This window comes from Uranotaenia lowii, chromosome 1 (assembly GCF_029784155.1).
Source record: "Uranotaenia lowii strain MFRU-FL chromosome 1, ASM2978415v1, whole genome shotgun sequence".
NCBI classification, from domain to species: Eukaryota; Metazoa; Arthropoda; class Insecta; order Diptera; family Culicidae; genus Uranotaenia; species Uranotaenia lowii.
The window spans coordinates 6,130,524-6,155,825 of record NC_073691.1 but is presented as its reverse complement, the minus strand read 5'-3'; the positions used below and the strand labels follow the sequence as shown (position 1 = coordinate 6,155,825).

The 25,302-nt window shown below is 41.1% G+C and overlaps 5 protein-coding genes across 6 annotated transcripts in view; 2 read left to right on the top strand and 3 right to left on the bottom strand.

The window, feature by feature from the left end:
* The window catches only part of LOC129751380 (rab11 family-interacting protein 5), a 32,685-nt gene extending 23,828 nt beyond the window's left edge, over positions 1 to 8,857 (top strand). The window contains exons 2-4 of the mRNA XM_055746862.1: positions 5,898 to 6,042; positions 6,123 to 7,688; positions 7,849 to 8,857. Of these exons, the coding sequence (XP_055602837.1) occupies positions 5,898 to 6,042; positions 6,123 to 7,688; positions 7,849 to 7,855 (1,718 nt within the window). The 3' untranslated portion in view covers positions 7,856 to 8,857. The remainder of the gene's footprint in view (positions 1 to 5,897; positions 6,043 to 6,122; positions 7,689 to 7,848) is intronic.
* On the bottom strand, positions 6,081 to 17,495 carry LOC129745193 (uncharacterized). Its single transcript, XM_055738121.1, has 3 exons — positions 17,473 to 17,495; positions 10,508 to 16,779; positions 6,081 to 10,444 (listed from the first exon to the last, which is right to left on the bottom strand). The coding sequence occupies exons 1-2, from the start codon at positions 17,493 to 17,495 to the stop codon at positions 12,396 to 12,398; spliced, it is 4,407 nt and encodes a 1,468-aa protein (XP_055594096.1). The 3' UTR covers positions 6,081 to 10,444; positions 10,508 to 12,395.
* On the bottom strand, positions 10,782 to 11,804 carry LOC129745208 (uncharacterized). Its single transcript, XM_055738143.1, has one exon. It carries the CDS (start codon positions 11,802 to 11,804, stop codon positions 10,782 to 10,784), a length of 1,023 nt encoding a protein of 340 aa, XP_055594118.1.
* A 644-nt stretch (positions 17,496 to 18,139) lies between the features above and the next one.
* Positions 18,140 to 19,546, bottom strand: LOC129739178 (methionyl-tRNA formyltransferase, mitochondrial). The gene is made up of 5 exons (XM_055730603.1): positions 19,296 to 19,546; positions 19,028 to 19,234; positions 18,823 to 18,961; positions 18,592 to 18,754; positions 18,140 to 18,526 (listed from the first exon to the last, which is right to left on the bottom strand). The coding sequence occupies exons 1-5, from the start codon at positions 19,457 to 19,459 to the stop codon at positions 18,159 to 18,161; spliced, it is 1,041 nt and encodes a 346-aa protein (XP_055586578.1). The 5' UTR covers positions 19,460 to 19,546; the 3' UTR covers positions 18,140 to 18,158.
* A 398-nt stretch (positions 19,547 to 19,944) lies between these two features.
* Positions 19,945 to 23,390, top strand: LOC129753351 (uncharacterized). Of its 2 annotated transcripts, XM_055749181.1 has the most exons (4): positions 19,945 to 20,187; positions 20,298 to 21,339; positions 21,396 to 22,055; positions 22,189 to 22,404. In XM_055749181.1, exons 1-4 carry the CDS (start codon positions 20,090 to 20,092, stop codon positions 22,261 to 22,263), a joined length of 1,875 nt encoding a protein of 624 aa, XP_055605156.1. In that variant the 5' UTR covers positions 19,945 to 20,089; the 3' UTR covers positions 22,264 to 22,404. The 2 variants fall into 2 exon arrangements, with proteins under 2 accessions (XP_055605156.1, XP_055605149.1); XM_055749174.1 differs by having other exon boundaries at positions 21,396 to 23,390.
* Positions 23,391 to 25,302: the final 1,912 nt, after the last annotated feature.

Genomic DNA, 25,302 nt, shown 5'->3' with positions numbered 1-25,302 from the left:
TTCTAGCACACTTGAAACATATTTTAGAACACAAAGAGTGAAAGTATGTCGATTTTTCATACATTTTACCGAACATCTTCATACAAATTTCAAGTCCTTTGCGCCAGCTCGTGTTTCTGCCAAATGACCTGAAACTTTCAGAAAGTCATTTTTTCACCTAGATTCATCAATCTAGGGGGTGCCGCGTTGAAAAAAAAAAGTTTTAAAAATTATCCCATACAAATTTGGGCCAGTCTACTGACTAGGTATAAGTCAACTAAAGGTCGTTCGTCATTTATGAAAAAACTGCGCAACTTCATTGATTTATCTGTTATGATAAATTTAGAATGTTATGATGAGACGCCTTTTTTCTGTTTTGAAGACAGTTCCGCAGCTACCATCACTCGGTGTGAAAATATGCTTCGGAAAGTACATACCTATACCTCAATGGACAACAATTGGATAGAAATGCCACTGAACCCCGAAACGGCTCGTATTTCTCCCACCATTTATCATCCGAAAGGAGAAATTAAATCACACCATCGCCCGACAGAAAGACGACCGGACAAAGGCGCGCACCCGTTTATAGAATTATAAGTACATATACCTTATTCCGAAAGGCCAGCAGCAACAAACTATTTACTGCTGGTGGTGGTCCCCGCCTGTTGGCAAACGTGACCAACACAAACATTGTGCACCCGTTGCGTTGTGACTTGTGACGAAGATGCGCCACAACAGGTCAGACTTTGAGTGAGTTTCATTCGACGTTACTGCTGTCTTAGTTGAAATTGAATTGAACGCAAAATCGCGATAGAAAAAAAATCTGCTCATTTCACAACGATTAGGTTTTTCACAGAACTATCAGATATAATCAGAACAATCAGATAAATAAACTACTATTAAGTATAGGGTGTCACATTATGTCTAAGTACGATTTGAAATGAGAAGTTAAGACACAATTTAGTAGCAATTCCAATTTTTTTCTATGTTTCTATGTTCTCTATAATCTTCTTAAGGGGGCCATAGACTACACAAATGGCCTGTACAAATTCGATGATTACACGACGATTGTTTGATTCTAAGCTCGCCCACACACGATACAAACATATTTCACGCGAACAAAAACAATTGCTGGCGAAAACAGCAACAACAAAAAAACCATCTCCACCCCGGCTGGGAGGATGGTTTGTACAAAATATTTCGATTCCGACCGATTTTACTCCAACCGTTTGGGCGCTCATTCAAGCAGTGCCATACACGATGCAAATCGTGTTCACAGCGACAAAATTTCATCGAATTTCATCGTATTTGTACAAATGTTGTGTAGTCTGTGGCCCGCTTTAGATTCCAAACAATCGTAGGCCAGTGATCGAATTTTTGATCGAAGACTGCATGCACATTAGCTTTGTATGGTCCCAAAAAATTTAAATCGGTCTCGCTTGGGGACGATTTGGCTGATTCATCTCCTTCGGTACGTTCTTGACTTTTTGGTTTGACAGAAGCAGCTTGTTTTTCACCGCACTTCGGCTTCCTTTGCTCTTTATATGTCTCTGGATCCAATCTTACCTTGGCACAATGGGCGGTGCGTAGAGGAATCCCACTTTTTTAGCACATCCCGAACTTAGGCAGACTTCCTATAGGAGTAAACACGCATGATTTCCCGGTCCAAAGTTTTGTCCACCGGGCCCTGTTTCTACCCAGATTACTCACCATACTTCCTAATCGCATTTCGGACCGCTGCAATGCTTACTTCTTCCATTTTCGCAAACGATATTTTTGCGCTTTTCTGTGAAAATGGTTCTCATTTTCACGAAAATTTTTAAAACTGGAGTCCACGATACACAGAGTTTAAAGTTGAACTGTAAAGAACAATACACGGCAGAATTCAGCTGTTTGAACGTCATCCGGAATGAACAGGGTTGTCGGTTTTTTGACTCTTATAAATCACCAAAGGGAGGGGGGGCAAAGAAAATCGAAAAAAATTAAAATTTTAATTGTGATCCCAAATGACTTAGATATGTATGGAACGTTGAGATCTAGTGTAATCTAGGAAAAAAAATTGGCTAGAAATCGCCTTTCTGGTACTGAGTTTGTTTTCTGAAATACGGCTAAGTTCTAGAGAGTCACTTTTTCTGCAAAATTTTTTTTCGAGTTACTACTTGATCTCGACATTTTATGCATTTCTGAGTCTTTCGGCATAAAAATTATTGGTTATTTTCGAAGGTAAAAAAAACCGAAACTTTGAGCGCTTTGAGGCACCTCTACATCAAGTCCGAATGAGCTGAAATTTTGCACAGGTCAGTTTTTTGGGCCACAAAATGTTTATGGTCGGTTCGCGAAATTCAACCAATCAGCGATTTGCCATAAAAAAATCTATGTGCAACATTGTTGACTCTCGCTAAATCATTTTTTGATGGTCGCCAGAGCAACTGCACGCGATTGCTAGATAACTTAGCTATAAAGCTATATGATCATTAAGATTGATTGATTGAATTGCGTTTATTTGGGAGAGTGCCGTGTATGATCATTTAGAATCTGGGCACTTCATTTCGGTGATAGCTACCTTCAGGGCTTGAATATGCAAAATTTTGGCAGCGTCGTATTTTTTGTCCGAAGGACTACCTTGCCTATTTTTTTTCAGATGTTTTCAGGTTGTGTTTTGTTGTTTCTGAACCGATTTTTTTTCACAAAATTTATAGTTTTGGAAAGCTATAATAAAAAATGTCTGAAATATGGTTCATAATGCCGTTTTCGTTTTCTCCAACGGCGAGGGGCAAAACTTTTTTCTGAATAAACAAACAGAATTGCTACACACACTCAGCCTCATGTTTACACCTAACACTGACAACTTATATGGGGCGCAACCGCCTGCTTGTGGGGCAAAACTTGGACAAAACTGGTGGACTTCTGATTGATAAACGAACACAATGACAGCAGTTAGGGTAAAACTCGTGGATAACTAGGTTGCCACTGCTAATGAACGAAAACACTATTATAACTATTATAGACAATATTCAGCTTCAATCTATCATTTTAACGTTATTAAAATTCGAAGAACATTTTTGTTCAAAAACATGCGTTGGAAAAAGGGCTGTAAATCAGTTATAAGGTGCTCGAAAAAAATTCACTTTGAGCCAAAGAAACTGAAGTTAGAAGCTGTATATGTTGCACGTATTGATTTTTTTTTTATTTTTAGATGATGGTTACAAAAAATGTAAAAAAGTGATGTAGAAATCGTACTTTTTAATAAATCAACCGCCAGAGCTGTTCCATTCAGAGTAGGAAAATTTGGCAGTAACATTTGGACATCTTTAGATTTACAAAATACGACAGAAATTTTGAAGAAAATTTTAAATTTCTCTTTTTTTAAACTTACAAACTAAATACATTTTGTGAGAATATTCTAGCACCTAAATGCGACTTTGTACTATTGGATTTTGAGTATGTTAACGCAAGGTTTTCGCAATACAAGTATGTATATGCACAAGAAAAGCACTATAAAACAATAAAAAAAATATAAAAATCGGTTGAGAAACGATTGTATCCCGGTAATCTGAAAACTTTTGCCCAGAATGATTTTTCCCCTGAATGACAAATACCCTAAATCAAATCTCAGAATGAACCAATTCTCAGAAAAAAAAATCCCCAGAATGCACCAGATTTTTCCTCTAGTTTATTTTTTTTTTCAATTTACGTTGCTGAGCCGTTTCAAATGAAGAAGTTACGAAAAAAATCCGTTGTGTAATCTCATTTAAACAACCGAGTCAGACATTTTATTAATCGTTTTGGTAGTCGGTTTCTTCGCTGCGTGTTCGAACTTGAAAGACATATTGTTCAGAAACCGAATTTAAGGTGTGAACAAGAACGTGAGCGATGGAAGGTCTGGCTGCTGGAAGCATGTATGAATGAAGAGCCTCGTAAAATAATCCAAAACAACTCTGGTTTGTTGTTTTGTGGGGCACACCGACGAGAGCCCTCCAAATGAATTCCGAATGGATTCTAACTGTGTACCGATACTTAAACTCACACCCATCGATAAATAACAGTTAACAACGAATTAAATCGTGGGCCCAGCTTGAACGTGAAACGAGTTAATGTTTGGAGGCTTGTTTTGCTGTTATTCATCGAAACATATGCGCATTGCTTTGTTAAGAATGTAACTGACATATGTTTAAAAGATGAAGCAAATGAAAACTTTAAAGAAAAACGTCTTCTTATTTGTTTTTCTTCATTTTATGATTAATTCATGTTTTAAGACAGTTTATCTACTACGTAAGTCATTTCGAAATGAGTGATCCAAAACGTCACTTCAAGTCGTGTTCACCCATCTAAATGCAGATTTTCTCCGCACAATGCCGGTTGGTTGGAAACAAAAAAAAACCTTTCTCGCGCAGTTTCCAGTTGCGATCGTGCGGGTGATCGTTCGTACGCGAGCTGCTTTTATCTTACCAGTAGTGGGTCATGATTGCGCTGTTTTGTATTATCGCAGTGAAGCCTATACCCCTTGCATAACCTTTCGGTTTCAAACGATTCTCGCGTGACTTAATAGCAGCTTTAGAATTGACCCATTTTTTTAAGGGAGCTGAGCTGAGTTGAACTCACGATCTCAATGAAAGCTTTGGTAGATAGCTCGACATGGCAGATTTCCTGTCTGGTTTGTTGTAATGGATCGTTATGTGATGATTGCACTCATGACTCATCAAATCGGACACTAATTTCGATCGAGAAATCATGTGCAACTCTTCTAGTGCAGCATTATTCTTAACAGTCTATCCTAAATAGAAAGTGAACTTGTGATCAAATAATCTTAAACATTTCAAACACAATCGAACGGGGCAAAATCGGCAAAATCTTGGCCATTCACGTAAATCGTCTACTCTAAGATGTCTATATTTTTTTCTAGAAATGAGTACTGGTTCTTTGTGAGAAAAACTTTGTGGCTCTTATCGATTACACCTGAATCGTTCATCTTCTTATAACGAATATTATTTGATCGGTAGTCCGTAAGTTCTTTATGAATTAAGATTTAGTCAAAATATTCTTAGTTTTAAATTAAACTAGATCTGGTATTTAAAAGATTTTTACAAATTGCATACCACTGTGGGAGGGAAATCGTGAAGAAGAGCCACCACCCGTGGAACAGGCACAGGTATCTGGGTGGAGGTACTCGATCGATCGGTCCGATTTTAATTGCACTCGGCCTTGAACGCCTTTAGGTGGTGGTGACCGGTCGATCGTTCAATCTATCGTTATGCGAAGAACAGCCGGCCAACCGACACGTCACGGAACGGTAACGCCGGGTAATGTGACTGGTATTTTTGAAGTTTTTTTTTTCTCTCTTATGATTTTTGAGGCGGATGCCTCCCGGTTGGTTATGATCGTTTGTGTTAAGTCAAATGCTCATAACCATCATATTTGACTTAACATACTTAAGCCGGAGTCCGCTGCTGGTTTATCGATGGTGACGCATCGTTTGTGGGGCGTTGTTATTTTGTTTCTTTTTTCTACCCTCTGCGTCTTCAAACAAGGTGCAATATTGAAGGTGTTTCTTTTGTATGAATAATGGCTGGATGAATAATGGTTTGAAAGCTCACACGGTCTGCTAGAGTCGCCAATTATCAAGCCAAACATCACTTGAAGAGATTACGATTGTATTTATGTAGATGTTCAGGGATTGGAAAAGCTGCCTTTTACCTTATCACCTCTATCTTTTTTTTTCAGTTTAGCGCGATAGATCTCTAATGAAAAAAAAGTAAATAATAAATCTTGGAAAATTTTATACTAAATTTTGCCTCTTTATCTCCCTTTCTCGTTTCATAATCATCTCGTTATCTGCTGCTGCGCGCTTGATGGAAATCTCCTTATCGTTATCGCCGCAACCAATCCAATCAAATTTATTTATGGTGGAACAAATTCAGTTCAACGCGCCAAAGGACTGCTCATCAAAGGCAAGCATGGAACCAACAACTGTTTCGTCATCATCGCCCTAGGGAAGGATAAGTACCAGACCTCCGTCAAGGACAAGGCGGTGGAATCGGTCGAGTGGCACGAGGAATGCGAGCTGTAAGTAGTGAACAGAGCGATTGCGTCTCGATTATTCCGCCCAAATACTAAAATCACTTATTGTTTCTTTTCCATTTTAGTCAAATTCCGACCCAAGGCAATCGAGCCGAACTGGTACTGACGGCACTGCACCACAACAGCCTCGGAATCGATGAGTTTCTGGGCCAGGTAGTGCTGCCACTGAATGAAATGGACGTTTACGAGCGGCCTCGATCCCGCTGGTTCAAATTGCAAAGCAAACCCGGTAAGGAGAAGAAAAAGGAACGCGGTGAGCTGGAAGTTCGGATCGCTTTTACCGTGAAGGCCGGTTCCTTGACGGATCTGAGCAAAAAGGAAAAGAGCAAGAGCTCGATCAGTAATCTGGCCTCGAACGTGGGTGGATCGCTGTTGAGTATTGGGGCAATTGAAAAGCGCAAGGGTTTGAAGAAGTTTGCAAAATCATTAGGCTCCAAGGTTCACATAAGTGGGATCGGAAAAAAGAAACACAAGGATGGCGATGCTGGGCCAGATGATTCTTCCTTTACAGGGAGTTATTCTAGCATTGGTACACCCAGCGGCCTTCAGTCTAGACTATCCAGACAAACGTTTGGCGATGCTGATCCAGGGGTCATCAGCGAGGACGAAGACGAATTTGTGTTTGACAATCTTTCGCACAAGAGCTCTGGAAGTTCGCTGAACACTCGAGCCCATAGTGCTCAGGTATCTGGACACATTCTACCGAAATCGGCAACTCCATCTAGCTCTTCGACTCCCGATGAAACCAGAAAACACAAAGGGGTTACTCTTCCACCTTCTAAACCACCCCGTGTTGCCTCAGAAGGGGAAAGCGAAGCACCAGCAAAGGTGGACGAATGGGAACAGAAATTATATGGAAAGCATTTAGAAATTGGTAGCACAGATTCGCTTAAACGGAGGTCATGGGAGAGCTCTCGCGTAATGCTATCTGTCCAGCAGGAAGAACAGGAAGAAGATCAGTCACCAGTCAAACACTCTGATGAACCTGCCCCCATCTCCGTAACAGCGCCAACCTCACCGATACTAAACGATAAATCCCACAAGGATGATGACAAACCTAAGCCCCTTCCACGGGCCGGCTCCCAGGATATCTCCAAAGTCAACGACAAACTCATCATGGACAATCCGAGCATCACTAGTAGCAGTGTGCACAACAGCCGCAAGTCTATCAACCATCCCTCGCCAAAGCAAGAGAAAGAATCTTTCACCAAGAAGCTTAAACACTTCATCAAAGATCACCGAGCGGAATCCATGGAAAATTTATCCAGCAAAAAGCATCTCAATGGCACGGCCAAACATCATCCCCAGCTTCAGCAGCAGATCCACCATCACCACGAGCGGATCATAATCGGAGGCGAAAATGGAACGGGCGATCAGATAGCCACGCTGGCCGGCCTACGTCAGAGCAAACTCGTGACGGAAGTCTCACCCGAGATCCTCGCAAAGTATGAAGGCAAAACGCGCGAAGATATGATGAAGATTGCACACAACCTCGAGAACGAGGTTAGCTACCAGAAGCAGAAGGTGAAAGAGCTGGAAGACTATCTGGACAGCTTGCTGCTAAAGGTGATGGAATGCCACCCGAGAATACTCCAGAACCCTTACCAGAAGAACAATATGCCCACCAAAAGGTAAGCTTGTGTATGGGTTTTTGGCTGTTTGATTGGTTAATGTTTGAACAAATATCACTGTGTTACCGGTTTTTGGGAGCCCTTCTTTCTTCACAGATTGCTATCTATCCAAAACTTCAAAGTGTGTGGTTTGATAAACTCCTCTGTTCTCTACTTACAGTGGATGATTTGCCCTTCTTCCCTTACAGCAGTGCCGTCGTGGGCAAACAGCAGCATCATCTGAGCGATTGCATATATCTTTAGGGCTTCTAGTTAATACATATAATTTACAAACGAGCTGTTGATTGGCAAAACCAACAAATTTAAAGATAGCGAACCCTACCTACTAACACAATCCCAATCAGAGGACTGAGACCGCGTTGCAATTAATTTTTCACCCATCGTACTGACAGAATCCCCCTAGAAAGGAATTAAAAAAAAACACTTAATCTACCAGATTCGCATTTGGAGAAACCTTATCCATCCCGCGTTGTTGAGGAAGCAAAACGTGTTGAGTAGAAAAACTTTAACATACCACTCCTGATAGTAAAAAAAAGTGATCATCAAAATTGTGGGTGCCTTTCGTCTAAACCAAATGAGGAAGACGTTAAGCAGAGCGAGTAACTGCATTCAAAAAGACATTTAGCTATTGACCATTTTGAAGAAATAAAAATAAAGTAGAAAATTCTAGTTCCAATTTAGTATGTTCAACCAATCGAAATAAAACCGTCACCTAATTTTAAACACAGTAACTCATTTTGATGTCTTTATGTTTTGTTACTTTTGGATATTCCTTTTTTTTTAACTTACTTACATCTATTTACCTGAAAATCCACTAATAATGTATTTCTATTTATTGGAAGGAACTCTAAACTGCTAAAAGTGAACGATAATAGGAAGATGCATATTAAAAAAAGTTATATCAATAGTGATTTTCATTTATTTACAATCTACTTATGTAAGAAAACGAACAACTATACTATACGATTTACCTACATATACATACTTATATGGAAATAAATAACAATTTTTACAAGAGCGTCCATAATCGAGACGAGGTGGTTCTACGTAAACCAAGATTATGATAATGTACCAATCCCCAATATTGATACGACCGTTTGGAGAAGAAGAAATGGGTCGTGCTTCTTGTAATGCAAATATGAATAAAATCGTTAAATTTTTGCAAGCAACGTTCGTTGTTTTCGTGTTTTTTTTTTGTTAAAGTGATGACAAGTCCTTTTCGACGTTGTAATAAGTAAGTTTAAGTACTTGTAGGTATAAATTTGTAAAAAGAACATTCCCAAGAATAATTAAGCATACATAATTGAAAAGAGAAAAAATACACCATCTTAGCCGATTTAGGCTTTACAGACTGAAATAACGTGGATAACTTAAGATTGACATTTAACACTCAGTACCGAAATAGGAATCGAACCCTTGCCATCGGTGGACCTGACGATTTCCGTCCCACCACGCAAGCCGCTTGGCCACCAAAACGTGAGTTTTAGATTTTAATCTTGATTTGACTGAAGAAAAATAAAGCGTTCTGAAAAAATATTATTTTGTAGAATTGTGGACCACTGAAAGTTTGAAGCGTATTTTTTCGAACTTATGTCCACTTATGTCCATATGAATTTGAAGTCAAAGACTATTTTTCAAGAGGAATAGTATTTACAAGTTAGATGTAACTCGACTCGACTCCAGTCACTGTCGAGTCGAGGGAAATATCGTATTACGGTAGTCGAGTGAAACAGCTGAGTCACGAACCTTCAAGCAGTCGATTCAGTCGAGCTACTCGACTGAAATTCGACTCGACTCGACTTCTATAATACCAAAATGGCTCACTCGAGTAAAATGACTCGTGACTCGTCTTATGTAATAAGGCTCTGCCATACCAAACATCCAACCATACCAACATACCAAAATACCAACCATATAACAAAAGTTTTGATCGATACGACCTTGCTATGTGAAAATGGGAATTGAAAGTCTAGTATATATGCTTGGTGAATAACGGCGTACCATAAAAGAATCTCTTGGGATCTTCATCAGTGTTATAGAAGAGTTCGACAAAGTGCACAAATGATCTGAAAATATTCCTTTCTATTATTTGATTTCAAACTTAGATGACTGCTTTCCGTAACTTTTTTGTCTGAGTTTTGTGGTATTCTGGACTGAAACAAGTAATTCCTCAATCAAATATTCTGCCGCTATTCGCAAGACTGTCCCATTAGCATTTTCGTCATTTTTCAGTTTATCTCAAAAATCGTTCAAATACAGTTAGTTCTTCAATTTAGACTATAAACTTTCATAACTTTGTTCTCAACATATATGAAAAAAATACCAAGTCATGTCTGTCCCATATGAAATATACCCGCAAAGCTGTCCCATATGTCTATTTTTACAGAATGCTTTAAAATTGCTTTTCTAATTAACTTTAATTTTGCAAATATTCATACGATGTGTGCGACAAAATAAGCATTCATTGAAATTACGAAAGTTAGACTAGATAAAACAGTACAGTTAAGTCGAAAATAACAGTTTCCATAATTTTTACAAGCTATGATTAGCCTTGTTGGAATATAATTCACTAAAGGTTCTCGCAGCAGCTCTAGTTGGAGCAGGAGCAGGAGCAGCTCAAAGCTAAAAAACAATGAGTTTATTAGAGCAAAGTTTTACATAGGATTTTTTGATTCTTACATTTGTCTCCTTTAGTACAAGAGGAGTATCCGTTTTTTGATGCCAAGTTATACAAATAAAGAGCATAGATTTCTGGCCTAGATTTTGAGAAAATGCGCATTATTACAAATAATTCTGATACCAATAAAAGAAAATCTAACCTATATCGGCCCTTTTGAAAGGAATGCTCGACTGTGCGTGGTATCAGCCTTAGATCGGGTTTTTACCGATGTGCGCTAAATATTACAAAAAGTTAAATTTAGTCAAAGGTTCACAACAATTTAAAAAGGGTACTCACGAATGGCACAAACAACTTTAACAACTAAAACTATCGTTAATTTATAAAATATACGCAGAGCGTCACTTGTCTTTCTTGGTTCGTCGTAAATTTTCACTTCTAACCGTTTTCTGGTTTGACAGTTCGTAGCGTGGCCGTTAGGTCTGTTCAGATGCAGCGACGTCAGGGATGCCAGAACATTCTCCACCCCGTGAATCCGGAACGGCCTCCGTATCACCTTGCTCGGATTCACCGTTACCTATCTCCATAACGGCCAGCTTCGCCACCGGTCTCTCGAGTCGTCCAGATGCCGTTTGTACTGCAACACGTCTGATCCTTCCATCCTTGTTCGGGGTTAGCTCCACGATCCTTCCTCGGATCCAGGTACGCCGACTGCCTTCCGCAATATACACCAGGTCTCCAAGTTTAACCGACACCACATCTTCGAACCACTTGGACCGCTTGTTCATATTAGGAAAGTATTCCTTCAGCCATCTGTCCCATGTAGCATCAGCTAAATACTGCGAACGAAGGTAACTGCTTTGCAGTGCTTGGCTGAGACTGATTGGATCACGCATAGGGTCCTGATCTCCCGTGGAGTTACCCAAAAAGTGGTTGGGTGTCAACGCTTCGTAGTCGGCCGAACTTTGAGGCATGTACGTCAGTGGACGAGAGTTTATAAAAGCTTCTGCTTCCGCCAACACCGTCAGCAGAATCTCGTCGTTGAGTTTCCTTCCGTCGTCGAGAGCTCTCATCGATTCTTTCACGCTTCGCACCATCCGCTCCCATACTCCACCCATGTGGGGAGCGGAGGGCGGATTGAATAACCAGCTTGTTCGGGCGTTGGTGAATGTGTCGGAACAGTCGATGTTGATTCTCTTGATCTGTCGTTTAAGCTCGCGATCGGCACCGACAAAGTTCGTCCCGTTGTCGGACAATATTTGGCGTGGGGGACCTCTTCTTCGCACAAATCTCCTGATCGCCATTATGCAGGAATCCGTCGTTAAGCTGTACGCCAGCTCCAGGTGAACGGCACGGACTACCAAGCATGTGAAGACCGCTACATATCGCTTTTCCTTCCGCCTGCCAACGGTTACCTCCAACGGCCCGAGATAATCCACACCGGTATACGCAAAGGGTCTGGTATACGGTGTCAATCTTTGCTCTGGCAATGGCGCCATTCTTGGTGAATGTGGTTTACATTTTTTAATCTTACATACCTGGCAGCTTCTCGATACTTCGTTAACAGCGGACCTCAGATTCGCGATCTGAAAACGCTGACGGACTTCGTTGACAATTGTCTCTCTGTTTGCGTGTCCAAAAATTCGGTGATAATGCTCCAAAAGCCTTTGGGTAACTACATGCTCTCGGGGCAATATTACTGGAAATCGGGAATCGAAGGACGCGTACTGCGCATTCACGGTTCTTCCTTCCACTCTAATAACACCAAATTCGTCAGCAAACGGGGAGAGTTGATACAGGCAACTAGTTTTCTCAATCTTGATTAAATCCTCTAGGGCTCTTTCACGATTTGATATCAGCACCTTCACCTCATCAGGGTAGTGCTCACTTTGAGCCAATCGCCAAAGGATATTCTCGGCTGATTGGTATTCGGATTGCTTCAACGGTGTTTCGATATTCGGGATGGTTTGAATTACGTATCGCTTCACATTCTCTACGGAAGGTACCGTCTCGATGGGCAATGCTTTCTTTCGTCGACGACAATTCGAAATAAATCGCATAACCGTAGCCAGTATGCGTACCAATATGGTCTATTTAGAGATTCTAGCAATGTCAATTAGCTGAATGGGAATATCAATGTGGTGGAAAAGATAGTGGGTTCTCAAGTCTTCGTTGGTGCTTTCATTCGGTGATTTCTGTTGTGGCCATCTATCAGCAGGTTCGTACAGGAATGATGGGCCATTAAACCAACGACCATCCGGTTTTGGATCCGTATCTTTATTCCACTTGGTCAAACAGTCAGCGATGTTCTCTTTCGAAGGCACCCAGCGCCACTGATCCGAATCTGTTAAGGTCAGAATTTCTCCGATGCGAACGGCTACATATTGCTTGAATCTTCGGTGGTCAGATCTAATCCAGGACAAGACGGTGGTAGAATCCGTCCAAAGAAATTTCTCCTTGATTTCCACCGTGTGGCTAGAACAAACGTTTATCATCATCCTAGCACCCAACACAGCGGCTTGAAGCTCTCTTCTGGGAATCGATTGCACCTTGAGGGAGGCCACCTTAGCCTTCGCCATCACCAAGCAGCATTTCACTTTTCCATCCTCGATGACACGGAAATACGTCGCGCATCCGTAGCCCAGTTCACTGGCATCGGTGAACACATGTAGCTGCAATGTTTCGTACCCTCCAGCATGATCTCCACCACAGTAGCACCTGGGGATCTGAAGGTTGTTGATTTCTTGGAGAAGCTTTGTCCATCGGACCCATTTCTCGAAAGATTCATCCGGAATGTCGTCATCCCATTGTATGCCGCATCTCCAAAGATCTTGGAACAGCATCTTCCCGTGGATTGTATACGGGGACAGAAGACCCAATGGGTCGAAAAGACTCATAATACATCGAAGAGCCATTCTCTTAGTCGGTCGTCGTTCGCCGCAAACATACGGCGCCAGCTCACCGCGTAGGCTGGTAGGAAATTGGAAACAATCCTGCCGTGGGTTCCACTCCAGTCCAAGGACCCTCTCGATGTTATCGCCTCCCATATTACTGATAAGTGAGAGCGTTTTCTGTTCCGAATTCTCTCCGACTGCTTGTAGCACCGATTCATCGTTGCTAACCCAATTTCTCATGGTGAATCCGGCCCGAGCAAGGGCTCCTTTCACCTGAATCGCTCGATCAGCTGCTTCCTCGGAAGTGGGGGCACTATCGAAATAATCGTCCATATACGTTTTCTCCTTGATAGCTGTCGTAGCTTTCGGGAAATCCTCCCGACACTCGTCTGCTATTTTGTGCAACACGTAGATCGCCGAACAGGGCGAGCACGTCGCTCCGAACGTCGCGACGTCCATAATATAAACGTCGGGCGGTTGTGTTGCGTCGAATCGAAACAGGAATCGTTGGTAGTTTTTGTCTGCTGCTCTTATTCGGATTTGGTGGAACATTTCTTTTACGTCGCCACCAAAACCGATGCGCCACTCTCGGAACTTGCATATAACTGAATGCAGGGGGACCAGTAAATCCGGGCCTTTTAATAGTTGATTGTTGAGGGAAACTCCACCCACTGAGGCAGCCGCGTCCCACACCAGCCGTCTTTTGTTCGGTTTCTTCGGGTGCGACACCACATTCAAGGGGAGGTACCAGACGCGTTCAGCACTAGTTTCTGCCAACTCTTCTTCGGTTGCCTTATGGGCATAACCTTTTGTCAAATAATCTCGTATTTGTTGGTGCACGTTAGCCTGGAGTTCGGGGTCTTTTGACAGCTTGCTCTCTAGGCATTTCAGACGTCTCTCAGCCATGTACCGGTTGTCTGGGAAGCACACTACATCTGCTTTCCACAGCAATCCAATTTCGTATGCACCGTCACGGAACACCGTGGTTTCCTCTAGGATCGTTTTACATCGCTTGTCTTCGGCAGATTCAAGAATCGGCGCAAACGGGTTCTGGGGTTCCTCCAGAACGAAATGTTGTCGGATGAGGTCGTTAAGTTCTTGATCTGCGTCGCAGCGATGGAAGTTAACTCGGACCGAGTTCTTGTCATTTCTATCTCCTGCCTCGTTAGGCCCATAGATGGCCCATCCGAGCAATGATCTCACGGCAACAGGTTCGCCAGGTTGACCTTGCCGACTTTCGATTGGGGTTAAAATGTCAATGTTATCTAACCCAATAAGCACTTCAGGCTGGGCATCGTTAAATGAACTGATTGGAATATCTTTCAGAAGTTCATAACGATTAGCTAATTCGTCGTAGCAGAGGGTTTGCTTCGGTAGCTCAAGTTTCGAAACCGTGTGTGCGGTAAAAGAATGTTGTTTCGGATCTCCCAACTTCGAGATCTTGCATTTAATGAGCTTGGATGAATCTTCGTTCCGGGTTACACCGGAAGTCCACTGTAGTTCCAGCGGATGCCTTTTTCCCTCTATTCCTAGGCGGCGTGCTAATGACGATTCCATCATGGTCAGTGATGACCCTTCATCGTAGAATCCAAAAGTATCGACAGTGCGATTTCCGTTGTGCAGGGTAAGTGGAACTATTCGAAAGAAAAACGCTTTTCTGAATTCGTTGTGGGAATTACAAACAGATTTAACGACTGTTGCTTCTCCCTTTTTGGCTTGCGCCGGAACATGGAGCAACGGATGGTGCTGAACTCTACAGCCTTCGATGTTACATCGGATTCTTGATTTACACTTCCAATTACCGTGCTCATTCAGGCACATTTCGCACAAATTCCACTGGCGTACTGCACGCTTTCTTGAATCGAGATTTAGCTCTTGGAACTTCGAGCAGTTCCGAACCCGGTGATCTATGCCACCACAGATTGGACATGGTTTACGTTGTCTATATTCTTCCTGGTTTCCATTACTGTTAATGTGAGCATGGAAATGTCCCTCTTTCTTCTGCGACGGTTTTGCATACTTCGCTGTCTCAGGTTTCGGCGGTACAAGCGTGGTAACCTCACAGGCGTCCTCGGCCAATTCCTCCATATACTGGCCAAATTCCTTCAGCGTTGGCTCGGGGAAGGAGCGTTTATATCTCACCCAAGCAAGCTGATGATGAGCAGGGAGCTTCTCAACCAATTCGCTGAGCAAATCGGGATTCGATAAATGAGCTCGGAGACCTGCAGCCTCTAGCTGGTCACAAAGGTGCTGTACAGCTGTGGCAAACTTAATAAGGCTATCTAGACGCTCAGATTTTGGCGATTCGAGTTTGCGCACTTTAGCCAGCATGTTCCTTACAAGGATTTCGGGCCGTCCATAAAAACGTTTCAGTGTTTCCATTATCTTCGGCACGCTGTCAGGAAATGTCAATTTTGTTCTCACTGCTTCTCGAGCCGCCCCTCGCAGGCTTTCTCTAAGACGGACAAGATTCTCAACGTCTGAGAAACCGCAGGCAGCATTGGACGTTTCGTAACTATGGAAAAATATTGGCCACTCCTCAGGCTCTCCGGCAAACACAGGTAGTTTTCTGGGCCAGACTTGTCGAGCCAACACTTGTTCTGCAGACGGACCAATATTCAGGTTGGCAAACGCTACCGGTTGTGGGAAAGGATTTATGGGTTGCTTTGGAGGTGGTACTTCAGGAATCAGGTTCATAATTGGCACACGGATTCGTGCCGAGTGACTTCTAGGTTCGGAATGAACTGAATTCGGATTACCCGGTTCGACTATCCGAGGGAATACCTCTTCCGGATCGTTATTATTTTCCTCCAGCTGATTGCGCAACCATTCCTCAGCCTTTTGACTTCCACTTGGCGCTGATTCGGAAACATTTTCCGATCCCGACTCTTCGACTAATTTCTCTTCCAGCTGGTGCTTCTTCTTTAAGAAGGATTCCTCAGAAGCAAGCTCCTCTAACCGGATAGCCCGTTCCTTTTCTCTCAAGGCTCTCTCCTCTTCCAGGAAACGCATTTCCTCTCTCATCCGACGACTTTTAATTTCTTTTTCTGCAACCAATCTGGCCAACTCAAGTTCGGTCCGGATGCGGGCGCTGGATGTAGTAGATCTCACAGACTTGCCGGCACTTCTCACGGACGAATCTTTGTTGGATTCCGCACATTTCTTCCTAGCTCCGTTCTCAACTTCAGCCCTTCCTATTCTCGTTGAACTGGAGTGAGGAGCCTTCGATCGCACAATGGGTGTGCTGAAATCGGCGGTGTTTACGGACTCTGACGGGTCTGCAGAAGGTGATGTGCATTTAGTGCATCTCCATGGGCGATCCTTTACGCCGGGAGATTGATTCGCACAACTCAGATGCCACCAGCCTAAACAATTATCGCACGACACCATTCTCCGTTCCACCGAATTGGGTCTGTTGCATCCACCACAGTCGAATCCATCTTGGCAATCAATTTCCTCTTCCGAATTGACCGTCTCGAAATCTTTAGGGTTTTCGAATATCTTTGAGGATGTTGAAATATAATTCACTAAAGGTTCTCGCAGCAGCTCTAGTTGGAGCAGGAGCAGGAGCAGCTCAAAGCTAAAAAACAATGAGTTTATTAGAGCAAAGTTTTACATAGGATTTTTTGATTCTTACATTTGTCTCCTTTAGTACAAGAGGAGTATCCGTTTTTTGATGCCAAGTTATACAAATAAAGAGCATAGATTTCTGGCCTAGATTTTGAGAAAATGCGCATTATTACAAATAATTCTGATACCAATAAAAGAAAATCTAACCTATATCGGCCCTTTTGAAAGGAATGCTCGACTGTGCGTGGTATCAGCCTTAGATCGGGTTTTTACCGATGTGCGCTAAATATTACAAAAAGTTAAATTTAGTCAAAGGTTCACAACAATTTAAAAAGGGTACTCACGAATGGCACAAACAACTTTAACAACTAAAACTATCGTTAATTTATAAAATATACGCAGAGCGTCACTAATTGTCTTTCTTGGTTCGTCGTAAATTTTCACTTCTAACCGTTTTCTGGTTTGACAGTTCGTAGCGTGGCCGTTAGGTCTGTTCAGATGCAGCGACGTCAGGGATGCCAGAACAAGCCTAATGGGTAAATTCCACAAAACTGTTTTTTTTTATCTCGCATGAGGCTTATTGAATTGTTCGTTGTAAAACATAGAAAATTGTCAGCTACAAAGCCATATTTTTTTAGGTTTTTGTCATGCTCTTATTTGCTGCTTGGACTGCCATAAAATCTATGAACCAAAATACGCGTACCTGGTAGCACACGCGTAAGTCATATTGTATTGATTTTTCTCAATAAATATTTGCAGCCAAGATGCTTCGTCTTTTCTAATTCAGCAATTTGTTAGTATTTATAGTCTTTCTAAAAAGATAATCGACAGAAAAATTTTCCAAAAGATGAAGGTATAGGTTGTTTTATTCATGGAACGTTGTTATTGATTTTATTTTAGACCTACTCAATTTTTACGATAAACTTACGTTATCTTTATCTAAATATGTTATAAACATCATTTTAAACTTATTTTCATCAGTAAACAACCAGTAAAGTGAATAATACAGCGCAGATAGAGAGAATCAAATGATCAACTGACAAAAGAAAAGCCAAATATGGGACAGCTTTGCGGGTACATTTAATACGCATGCGAAATATACTCGCAAGGCTGTCCCATCATTATTTTCTCCTCTGCATCAACAACTTCCAAAGCAAAAAAACATTGGACGAAATTCTACAACAATTATCTTGATATCTGTGAAGAAAGAAATAGAAAAGGTGAAGTTTCAACCGAGAAATCCACGAAAGTTTATAAAAATCTTTAAAGCCGTTTTTCTTGGTTCGTTGTTTTTGCATATGGGACAGACTTGCCAGCAGCGGCAGTATTGTTAAAATGAAATTTTCTTTCAAATGAAAAACAATCAACAATTAACAATTAATAAATGTACTACCCAGTGTCAAACAGCCTCTCCGAGGGATCTTTCTTACTCAGATACCCATTGTAGAATTCCTGGGCGGTGACGGCTTTTTTACCTCCTATCGCGAGTTGCTGCACCGAAACGCACCGGCCATCGCGACAACAAACCGTCAGCAGTTTCCTCTTCCAACAGTATCGAATCAAACCAGGTGGCTGTTTCTGAGCGTCCACTTCCTTCGACCCTGGGTCAAAAGACAATTCGAATATTTTGACTAGCTCCTGTCCCAGCCGCGTAGTGAGTGGTTTGTAGGAATACAAAGATCGCCACAGATTGTACACCTGCAGGGCGTCCATTTCCGTCCACCGGATGTCAGCAAAGTGTGCATCTATTTTTGGGGCTGTTGGTAGATGGGTTTTTAATGTTATTTGTTTGGTAAAGTTTTGAAAAATTATCGAATTGTACCATAAGTAGCATCGCAGCTGTTTTGCTCCTTTAAATTAGCATAATAGTGGTCTAGATTTGCAATGCAATGCATCAGTGCACTGGCACCTACTTGTGCCATTTGACAGTGAAGTTCGGGCATGAGAACATCTCTGGAGATAGAAACTTTTCGTTGATCCAGAACCTAGAAAAGATTAGGAAGCTCTTTATAAGTTTCGTAATTTTATGTTTTAATTAAGTTTTCAGTTTTACCTCTCCCACATCAAAATGCTTCGGTTTGATTTTCATTACGGTGACTCCGGTTTCCGAGTCACCGTTGCGGATGGCATGAACAATAGGGGCGGCACCCCTCAATTTGGGTAGTAAGCTAGCATGAACATTCAACATCCCTCTAAAAAGAAATCAATATCACCGTTAATTTTTTTTTCTATAAAATTTGAAGGTAAAATTGGCTTACAATCGAAAAGCCGAAATCAATGGTTCTGGTATTAAATGCCCAAAGGAAACTACCACACCCAGATCGAAATATCGACTGAGATCAGTTCGCCGCAGGGGCCAATCGTGTAGAGCTAGCCTCTCCTGTTTGGTGTATTCTTTCAAAGGATTCTTTTTAGCCTTGAACGAGGTAACCACCTCCAGGTCGGATACACTGAGACCGGATTTTCTGAAAAGATGTGTTTGAGCCAATAATTTATTTTGAATCAAAGTTGGAACTTTTTACTTACCGATTTTCGTTGATAATTTTTAAGCTAGGAAGTGAGAAGGAATCGGTACCGAAGAACAGGATCCTCAGCTGATTCTTTTCAGCCCGGCTACTAGCGTATCTGCATTGGATCAGTTTCCTGCGGTACTCGAACACGTGACGGCACATGTTTAACAGCACTTTCATTGAATTTTATTATTAAATAGTAGTGTTTTATTCGATAATTACAATTACAAAAAATAATGGAACGCGACTTGCTTTTGCAGGTTTATGTAAAAATGTTGACAAACATTCATGTAATGCATTTTGAAAAGGGCAAATGTGTGTGAATTTATGCTTTTAAAAACAGCAAAAAAAAAGTTGTAAAACGAAGGTGAATTTTTTAATTCATCTTTTGTTCAATTATCTCGTTAAACATAATATTCGATCGAATCGAATTATGAGAATAGAAATTCGAAAACCACCGCCATAAAAAGTAAAAGTTTGTTTCTAACAGTTTCATACTACTTATTTTTTTCAGTGCAAAAATACCAAAACAAAACCGGAGCCAAAAAATCAACTCCGACAAACGCTTGAAAAGCCGGCACTGTGAATTAACTGTGGCAAATCAACTTGTCATTTTCATATTAAAACTGAGCCATTTTCAGGCTACCGTGAAAAAGGGGTTAGCTTTCTAAACGCGCGGTTTTGTTTATGGAAACAAATTTACTCGTAGTGAAAATCTCTTAATTCTGCTGCAAAAAGCCTGTGTTAAATAGATACTGATAGCTAGATGAGTGAAATAAAGTGAACCGGACACCACTGAAAATTTACATAATGATTTCATTGGAAAACCTGGCCGATACGGTCGTGCCGATTGTTGCGATTTCGTTCGTGGTAGCCATTGCTGCGGTTAATCTTTTTCTCAGCGTGAGGTAATGTATTTTTAGTTCGTTTTTATATCACTGCAACTGCTTGGCTAAGCAGAATTAATGAGAATTTATGTTCATTGGCATATGTTTCCGCTTACCATCTTCCGGCACAGAAAATGTTTTCCGGTCGGCGTTAACTGTTGGTTTTGCAACACCAACCACCGGGTCCCGTACGCGGATGGGAACTCCTGGGTGTGTCCCAGTTGCACCCAGTACAATGGATTCAACGAGGAAGGGGACTATAATCGGGAAATACCGGCCCAGTACCAGTGCCAGTTGAATCCGCGTACCAACAACATAACGGATGATGACAAGATCTTCAATAGTGGGTCGGTTCTACCGAATAATGGCTTGTGTTTCGGCTGCAATCGGAACCAGGAGCTGAAAATCTACCAGCTAGCTTCGTTTGTCCCGGAAAAGGAGGAAAATTACGACGAAGAGGTCGAGGAGTATGAGCGACAGCTGGAGCAGACTTATAAGCTTTGCGCTCGCTGTGAAAGGGTCCTGAAACGTAAACTTAATGATGTGAAGAGAAACATCTTGGGGTCTAAGCTGGCCCAGATCGGAACCAAGGGATTGAAGGTGTTCGATATGCATATGCAAGCGAACGATAAGCAGGTAGCCTATCGGAAGAAAAAATCCGTTGCTGATGCCTGCTTGTGGGCTATCATTCTGATACTGATCCTGAAGATTGGTCAACGCGCTTCACAAATGGAGATTAGAAAAGAAAGTTTGGAGAAGGTGTTTGGCCAGGTTGTATCACAGATGGTGTTGATGATCGTTTCCTATCTGATAGCATTGAAACAAACGCTATTTGTTTATTGGAGCGGAATGATGGATCAGCCAGTGGTGGTTGAAAGTGTTCAACAGCTGAAAAATGCTCGAACGGTGTTGATGGAGAAGTGGGGCCAAAAACTTGACTTAGCGGATGGAATTTGCGAGGTTTTTAGCGATGTTCCCGAAGTTGTGGGACAGGAAAATGGTTTGACAAATATGGCCTTGATCTGTTTGATCGGAATGTTGATAACCATCAAGTCACACATCAGCAAGGCAACATTGATTCTCCTTTTGCTATGCTGTGGCTCAGAAGTATTTCTCAAATCCGAATATGGTGTGCATGTTCTCGGAAACAGCACTTGGACGCCAGCTGTTGAAGTATATCTTTTGCTTTAAAACCATGTGATCATTTTTTAAATCTGTTATCATTTCAGTTGGTGGTGTCGATTGTCTCTCTGATGGCAGCGATAGGATGTATTGGAAAAACTACACCAAAGATTCAATCATCGGACCGTCTTGATTCCAGCTTTCACAAAATCTACTCACAGCATTCGAACGAAGCAGATTCTTCCAATTCCTGCGATGATCAAAGTTCACTACTCAATGATTCATCAATCTGTTCCGTAAAAGGTGGCCTGTACGCTTCTTCGATTGGTGCCAACATGAGTGTTAGATCTATGGACACGACCAAATCAATCAGTCCATCGGTGTTGACCGCTTCAACGCTGAGACCCTTCCAGGATTATTCTTTTCAATCGCAAATTTCTCCAAACTCACATTACGGGGGATCGGTTCTAGCCATCAATCGTTTGCACGACCAGCAGCAACCTGCCAGGAGCTTTAGCCGAATAAGTCTTATAACACCAGAAAATTCGCTTGCAAAAACGCCCAGTTACTCGGTCGACAATTTCACAACGGCAATGGCGGATAGATTGAATGTGTCCATGGCAAGTCCCCGCATTGGCTACTCTATGAACTCCATATCAGGTTCATCATACCGGCAGAAGGACCTAGAGGATCGCTTTGGCGAAGATATCGATCGTTTAAGCATAAGCGGACGGTTGACTTCGTTATCTCGAAGAGATCTCTCAATGGTAAATCAGAATCCATTTGCCACCCATCACGAAGATAGCTTCACCAGCATGCGTCAGCAACATTCGTGCCAGCAGCCAACACCTCAGACAGTTCAGACACAACAAAAGGTAACCATTTCTCCCCCTCATCTAGGTAATGCATCGGAATCCGGAGCGTCCTGGATCGCCGGTGGGTACTGGGGATCCCCGCAGAAAGAAGGACATGTAGAACAAAATCTAACGGCACAGCAGCATCCCTACATGTCAAGAACTTCATCTCAAAGCTCGGGATTTGAGTCGCAGCTTACAACTCGACGTCCCACACCGGAAGATCCCGCTGCCCTAGAATTAGATCGTATTTCTCTGTTTTCCGAGCCAGTAGCCAGGTTCTCGTCCACATTTCCCAGCACTGAATCGCGACTTAATCAAACTTTTAACGTCCCACCAACGCAATGCCCTTCGCCATCATTCAGTCAGACCACAGGTTTCGATCGGTTTCCATCCCTCATTCCCGCACCATCCACCAGTAGCCGAAATCTTTTCGAAAACCGAAATCTATTCCAATCGATTACCCCCACCCCCTTCCACATAAGCCAATCCATAGCGGCTCATCCCCAGCTCGGCCTGAATGCCGGGTTCTTCCCTGCAAACCATTCACAAACGGGATCAGTGTTTGGGGGATCCACCGGCGGTAGCCCAAAAAGGTTCGTTCCCAGCTATGATCGATCTAAGCTTATTAGGAAAAGTTTGCTCAATCTAGATAGACTCAACAACGTTGATAAATCATTTAATAAGATAACCGAAGAATAAGGCCAGAATAAGTTAGCTGATTCAAGATTTGGTAGGACACTCTTCCATTATCCACTCTGAAGAAACACTAAAAATAAGACAGCAAATGCTAAAAAATGTAAGCCACCAATGGTCATCAATTTTTTTCTCCATTATCCATCCTAGGTCAATTGTTTTGTTTGCTTTTCCAATCTGATAAATCTTAGTTTTAGTTAGTTTTTAATTGTAAGATTGTCACAAACCTTAAGAGAATATAAAAAAAAGAAACAGGGACTTGTTCGTTTTCAATGTGATTAGTTTTAGGTCTGTTATAGCAACATTTTTCGCTCGCATAATAAATTTAGTGATGAAAAACAAAACCAGGAATAGAATAAAAATATGTTCCATAATGTAAATGATAAGCAGTCAATAACAGCCTTTCTCAAAAAGCAACAATTGCTGTTAAGCTGAACTTAGTTCTAGAGAAGAATAATAGAATCACTGCCAGTAACTATTTCCATAACATCAGTTCAGAATGTAACATAAAACCTCAGCTTCCGAAGGATTGAATGAACTAAATAAATTATTTCAACGATAAAATTCTCGTTTTTTATTTCTAGTAATGTGCTTCAATGAGTTCAATTCTCAATAAAATGTTAAGACTTGAGTGCCTTGGAGAAAGTAGTTTTTTTCTTAACTGATTTTATACGACCTCAATGTATCTGCCAGCGTTGAATTGTATTGTGGGAAATTGTACTATAGTAGTTTTTCGATTTTATAACGTTTAATGCATCGTGATAATGGCAAAACCGTGAATTTGACGAAACTTGAAATAAAAATGGAAAAATGACAAATGATTTCTGAATGATTTCCAAAAACAACGTGATAAAATAGTAATCATAACTGTGATCAAATCGAGCGTGAATTTAGCGAGTATTGAAAAATCGAACAGTGATAAAATAGAAAAACTACTGTACTTATGTGATAAATATTTAGTTTAGTTTCATTTCCTTATTTAGTTTTATGTACAAACATTTACATTTTTGATTTTATACCCCACTAGTTAAACCGTTTTAGGAGTGCTACATATTAACATTTTAAATTGCTTATCGTAGTAAATAATAATTATTACTTAATTATTAAATATTATTTTCAAGATAACTCTATAAAACAAGTATGAAAATTTGAATTCAATTTTTCATTTTTCTCCGTGTACCACAGTTGATCTGAACATAAACATTTTTTACACCCTTAGAAAATCGTACACAAAAGTATGTAAAAAGAAGTCAAAACAACCCGTAAGTGCAGGAAGCCACTAGTATGTAAAAATTATTTTACGAAAAAGTATGTGGCCAGGCTGGTACGGACGAGTATGTACAAAGTACTCAAACGTATGTTAAAATCACATAGAGCAGAAGAATCACATACAGTAGAAAAAAATTAATTTGAAATTTAAAGACAAGGAATTCTTTCAAATTGAGGATGCTTAGTTTATACATTCAAATGGAAGTTTATTATCTATCAATAATGAACGTTATAATATTTAATTTCCCTCCAGTTTGTTCAAAAGATCCAGCTATTTTCATTCGTTTTTCTTCAGGATTTCTGTGGAATGACTGTGGAATGATGGAGGGCATGGAAGCCATATTTTGATTCCATATCGATATCTCTGGTTCGTACACTTGAACCGGTGTCCATGGCGTTAAACATGCTGGCCGAACATGAAGTGGATATTCTAAAGGAGATTGATATTGGAATTAGTTGGAATTTTTTCAGAACAATTGAGGAAATATTACCTTATATACTGGCGATGTAATTTATTTTGAAGCCCATATAGCCACAGAGAACCAGAGTTCGGGCTGGAGCCCCAAACGTGTGTAAAAATACCAACCGTGATTTCAAAATAAACGACGCCATTTTTGCAACTTAGCTAAGAGCCACCAGATGTCGTTACCGGTACTTTTATTTTTTCCATTTTTCTACACGCTCAGACGATAGTACCTTCAACGAATGAAAAATGCGCTCAAAGCCAAATTTATTTTCAGTCACTCAAACGGGTATTAAAATAATTGTATATGGTTTTTCAGTTTTTGGCCTGTGTTTGTTTTTGTCGACATGAAATTCACTTCATCAAGACTAAATTGAATTTTTTTTTATAATTTAGAATAAATTTCGATGATGAACACAAATTTAAAAATTCGTTCAGTATTCTTTTTTTTCACAAAATTGTTATCTCGGTAGGATTGATGAAAAATTGGCGCATGGTGTTATCGAATATCTGTAATAAGTATAATAGAAGGGGGTAATATTTGAAGAATTTATAAAACTTTATATCGAGTTGCTTTTAAATGCCTTTTGCTATTCCCTGAAATTCTTTGGATTCTTAGGTGTCCGGGTAACCTCCATGTAATAACTTTGCTCTGGCCAAATTCGATATTAAGAAGCTATTCCAATTTTCGAATATTTTCGGAAGTAGGTACTAAAGTCCAATCCTGGCAGA

Coding starts and splice junctions, on each gene's coding strand:
- LOC129745208 (XM_055738143.1), bottom strand. CDS start 11,804: ATGGCGCCATTGCCAGAGCAAAGATTGACACCGTATACCAGACCCTTT.
- LOC129745193 (XM_055738121.1), bottom strand. CDS start 17,495: ATGACTTACGCGTGTGCTACCAG. Junction 16,780..17,472: donor ACTTACGCGTGTGCTACCAG/GTACGCGTATTT, acceptor ATTGTTTTTTAG/CTTTGAGCTGCTCCTGCTCC.
- LOC129739178 (XM_055730603.1), bottom strand. CDS start 19,459: ATGAAAGTGCTGTTAAACATGTGCCGTCACGTGTTCGAGTACCGCAGG. Junction 18,755..18,822: donor AGCATTTTGATGTGGGAGAG/GTAAAACTGAAA, acceptor AATCTTTTCTAG/GTTCTGGATCAACGAAAAGT. Junction 18,527..18,591: donor CAGCTGCGATGCTACTTATG/GTACAATTCGAT, acceptor ATCTACCAACAG/CCCCAAAAATAGATGCACAC.
- LOC129753351 (XM_055749174.1), top strand. CDS start 20,090: ATGATTTCATTGGAAAACCTGGCCGATACGGTCGTGCCGATTGTTGCG. Junction 20,188..20,297: donor AATCTTTTTCTCAGCGTGAG/GTAATGTATTTT, acceptor CTTCCGGCACAG/AAAATGTTTTCCGGTCGGCG. Junction 21,340..21,395: donor CTTGGACGCCAGCTGTTGAA/GTATATCTTTTG, acceptor TTATCATTTCAG/TTGGTGGTGTCGATTGTCTC.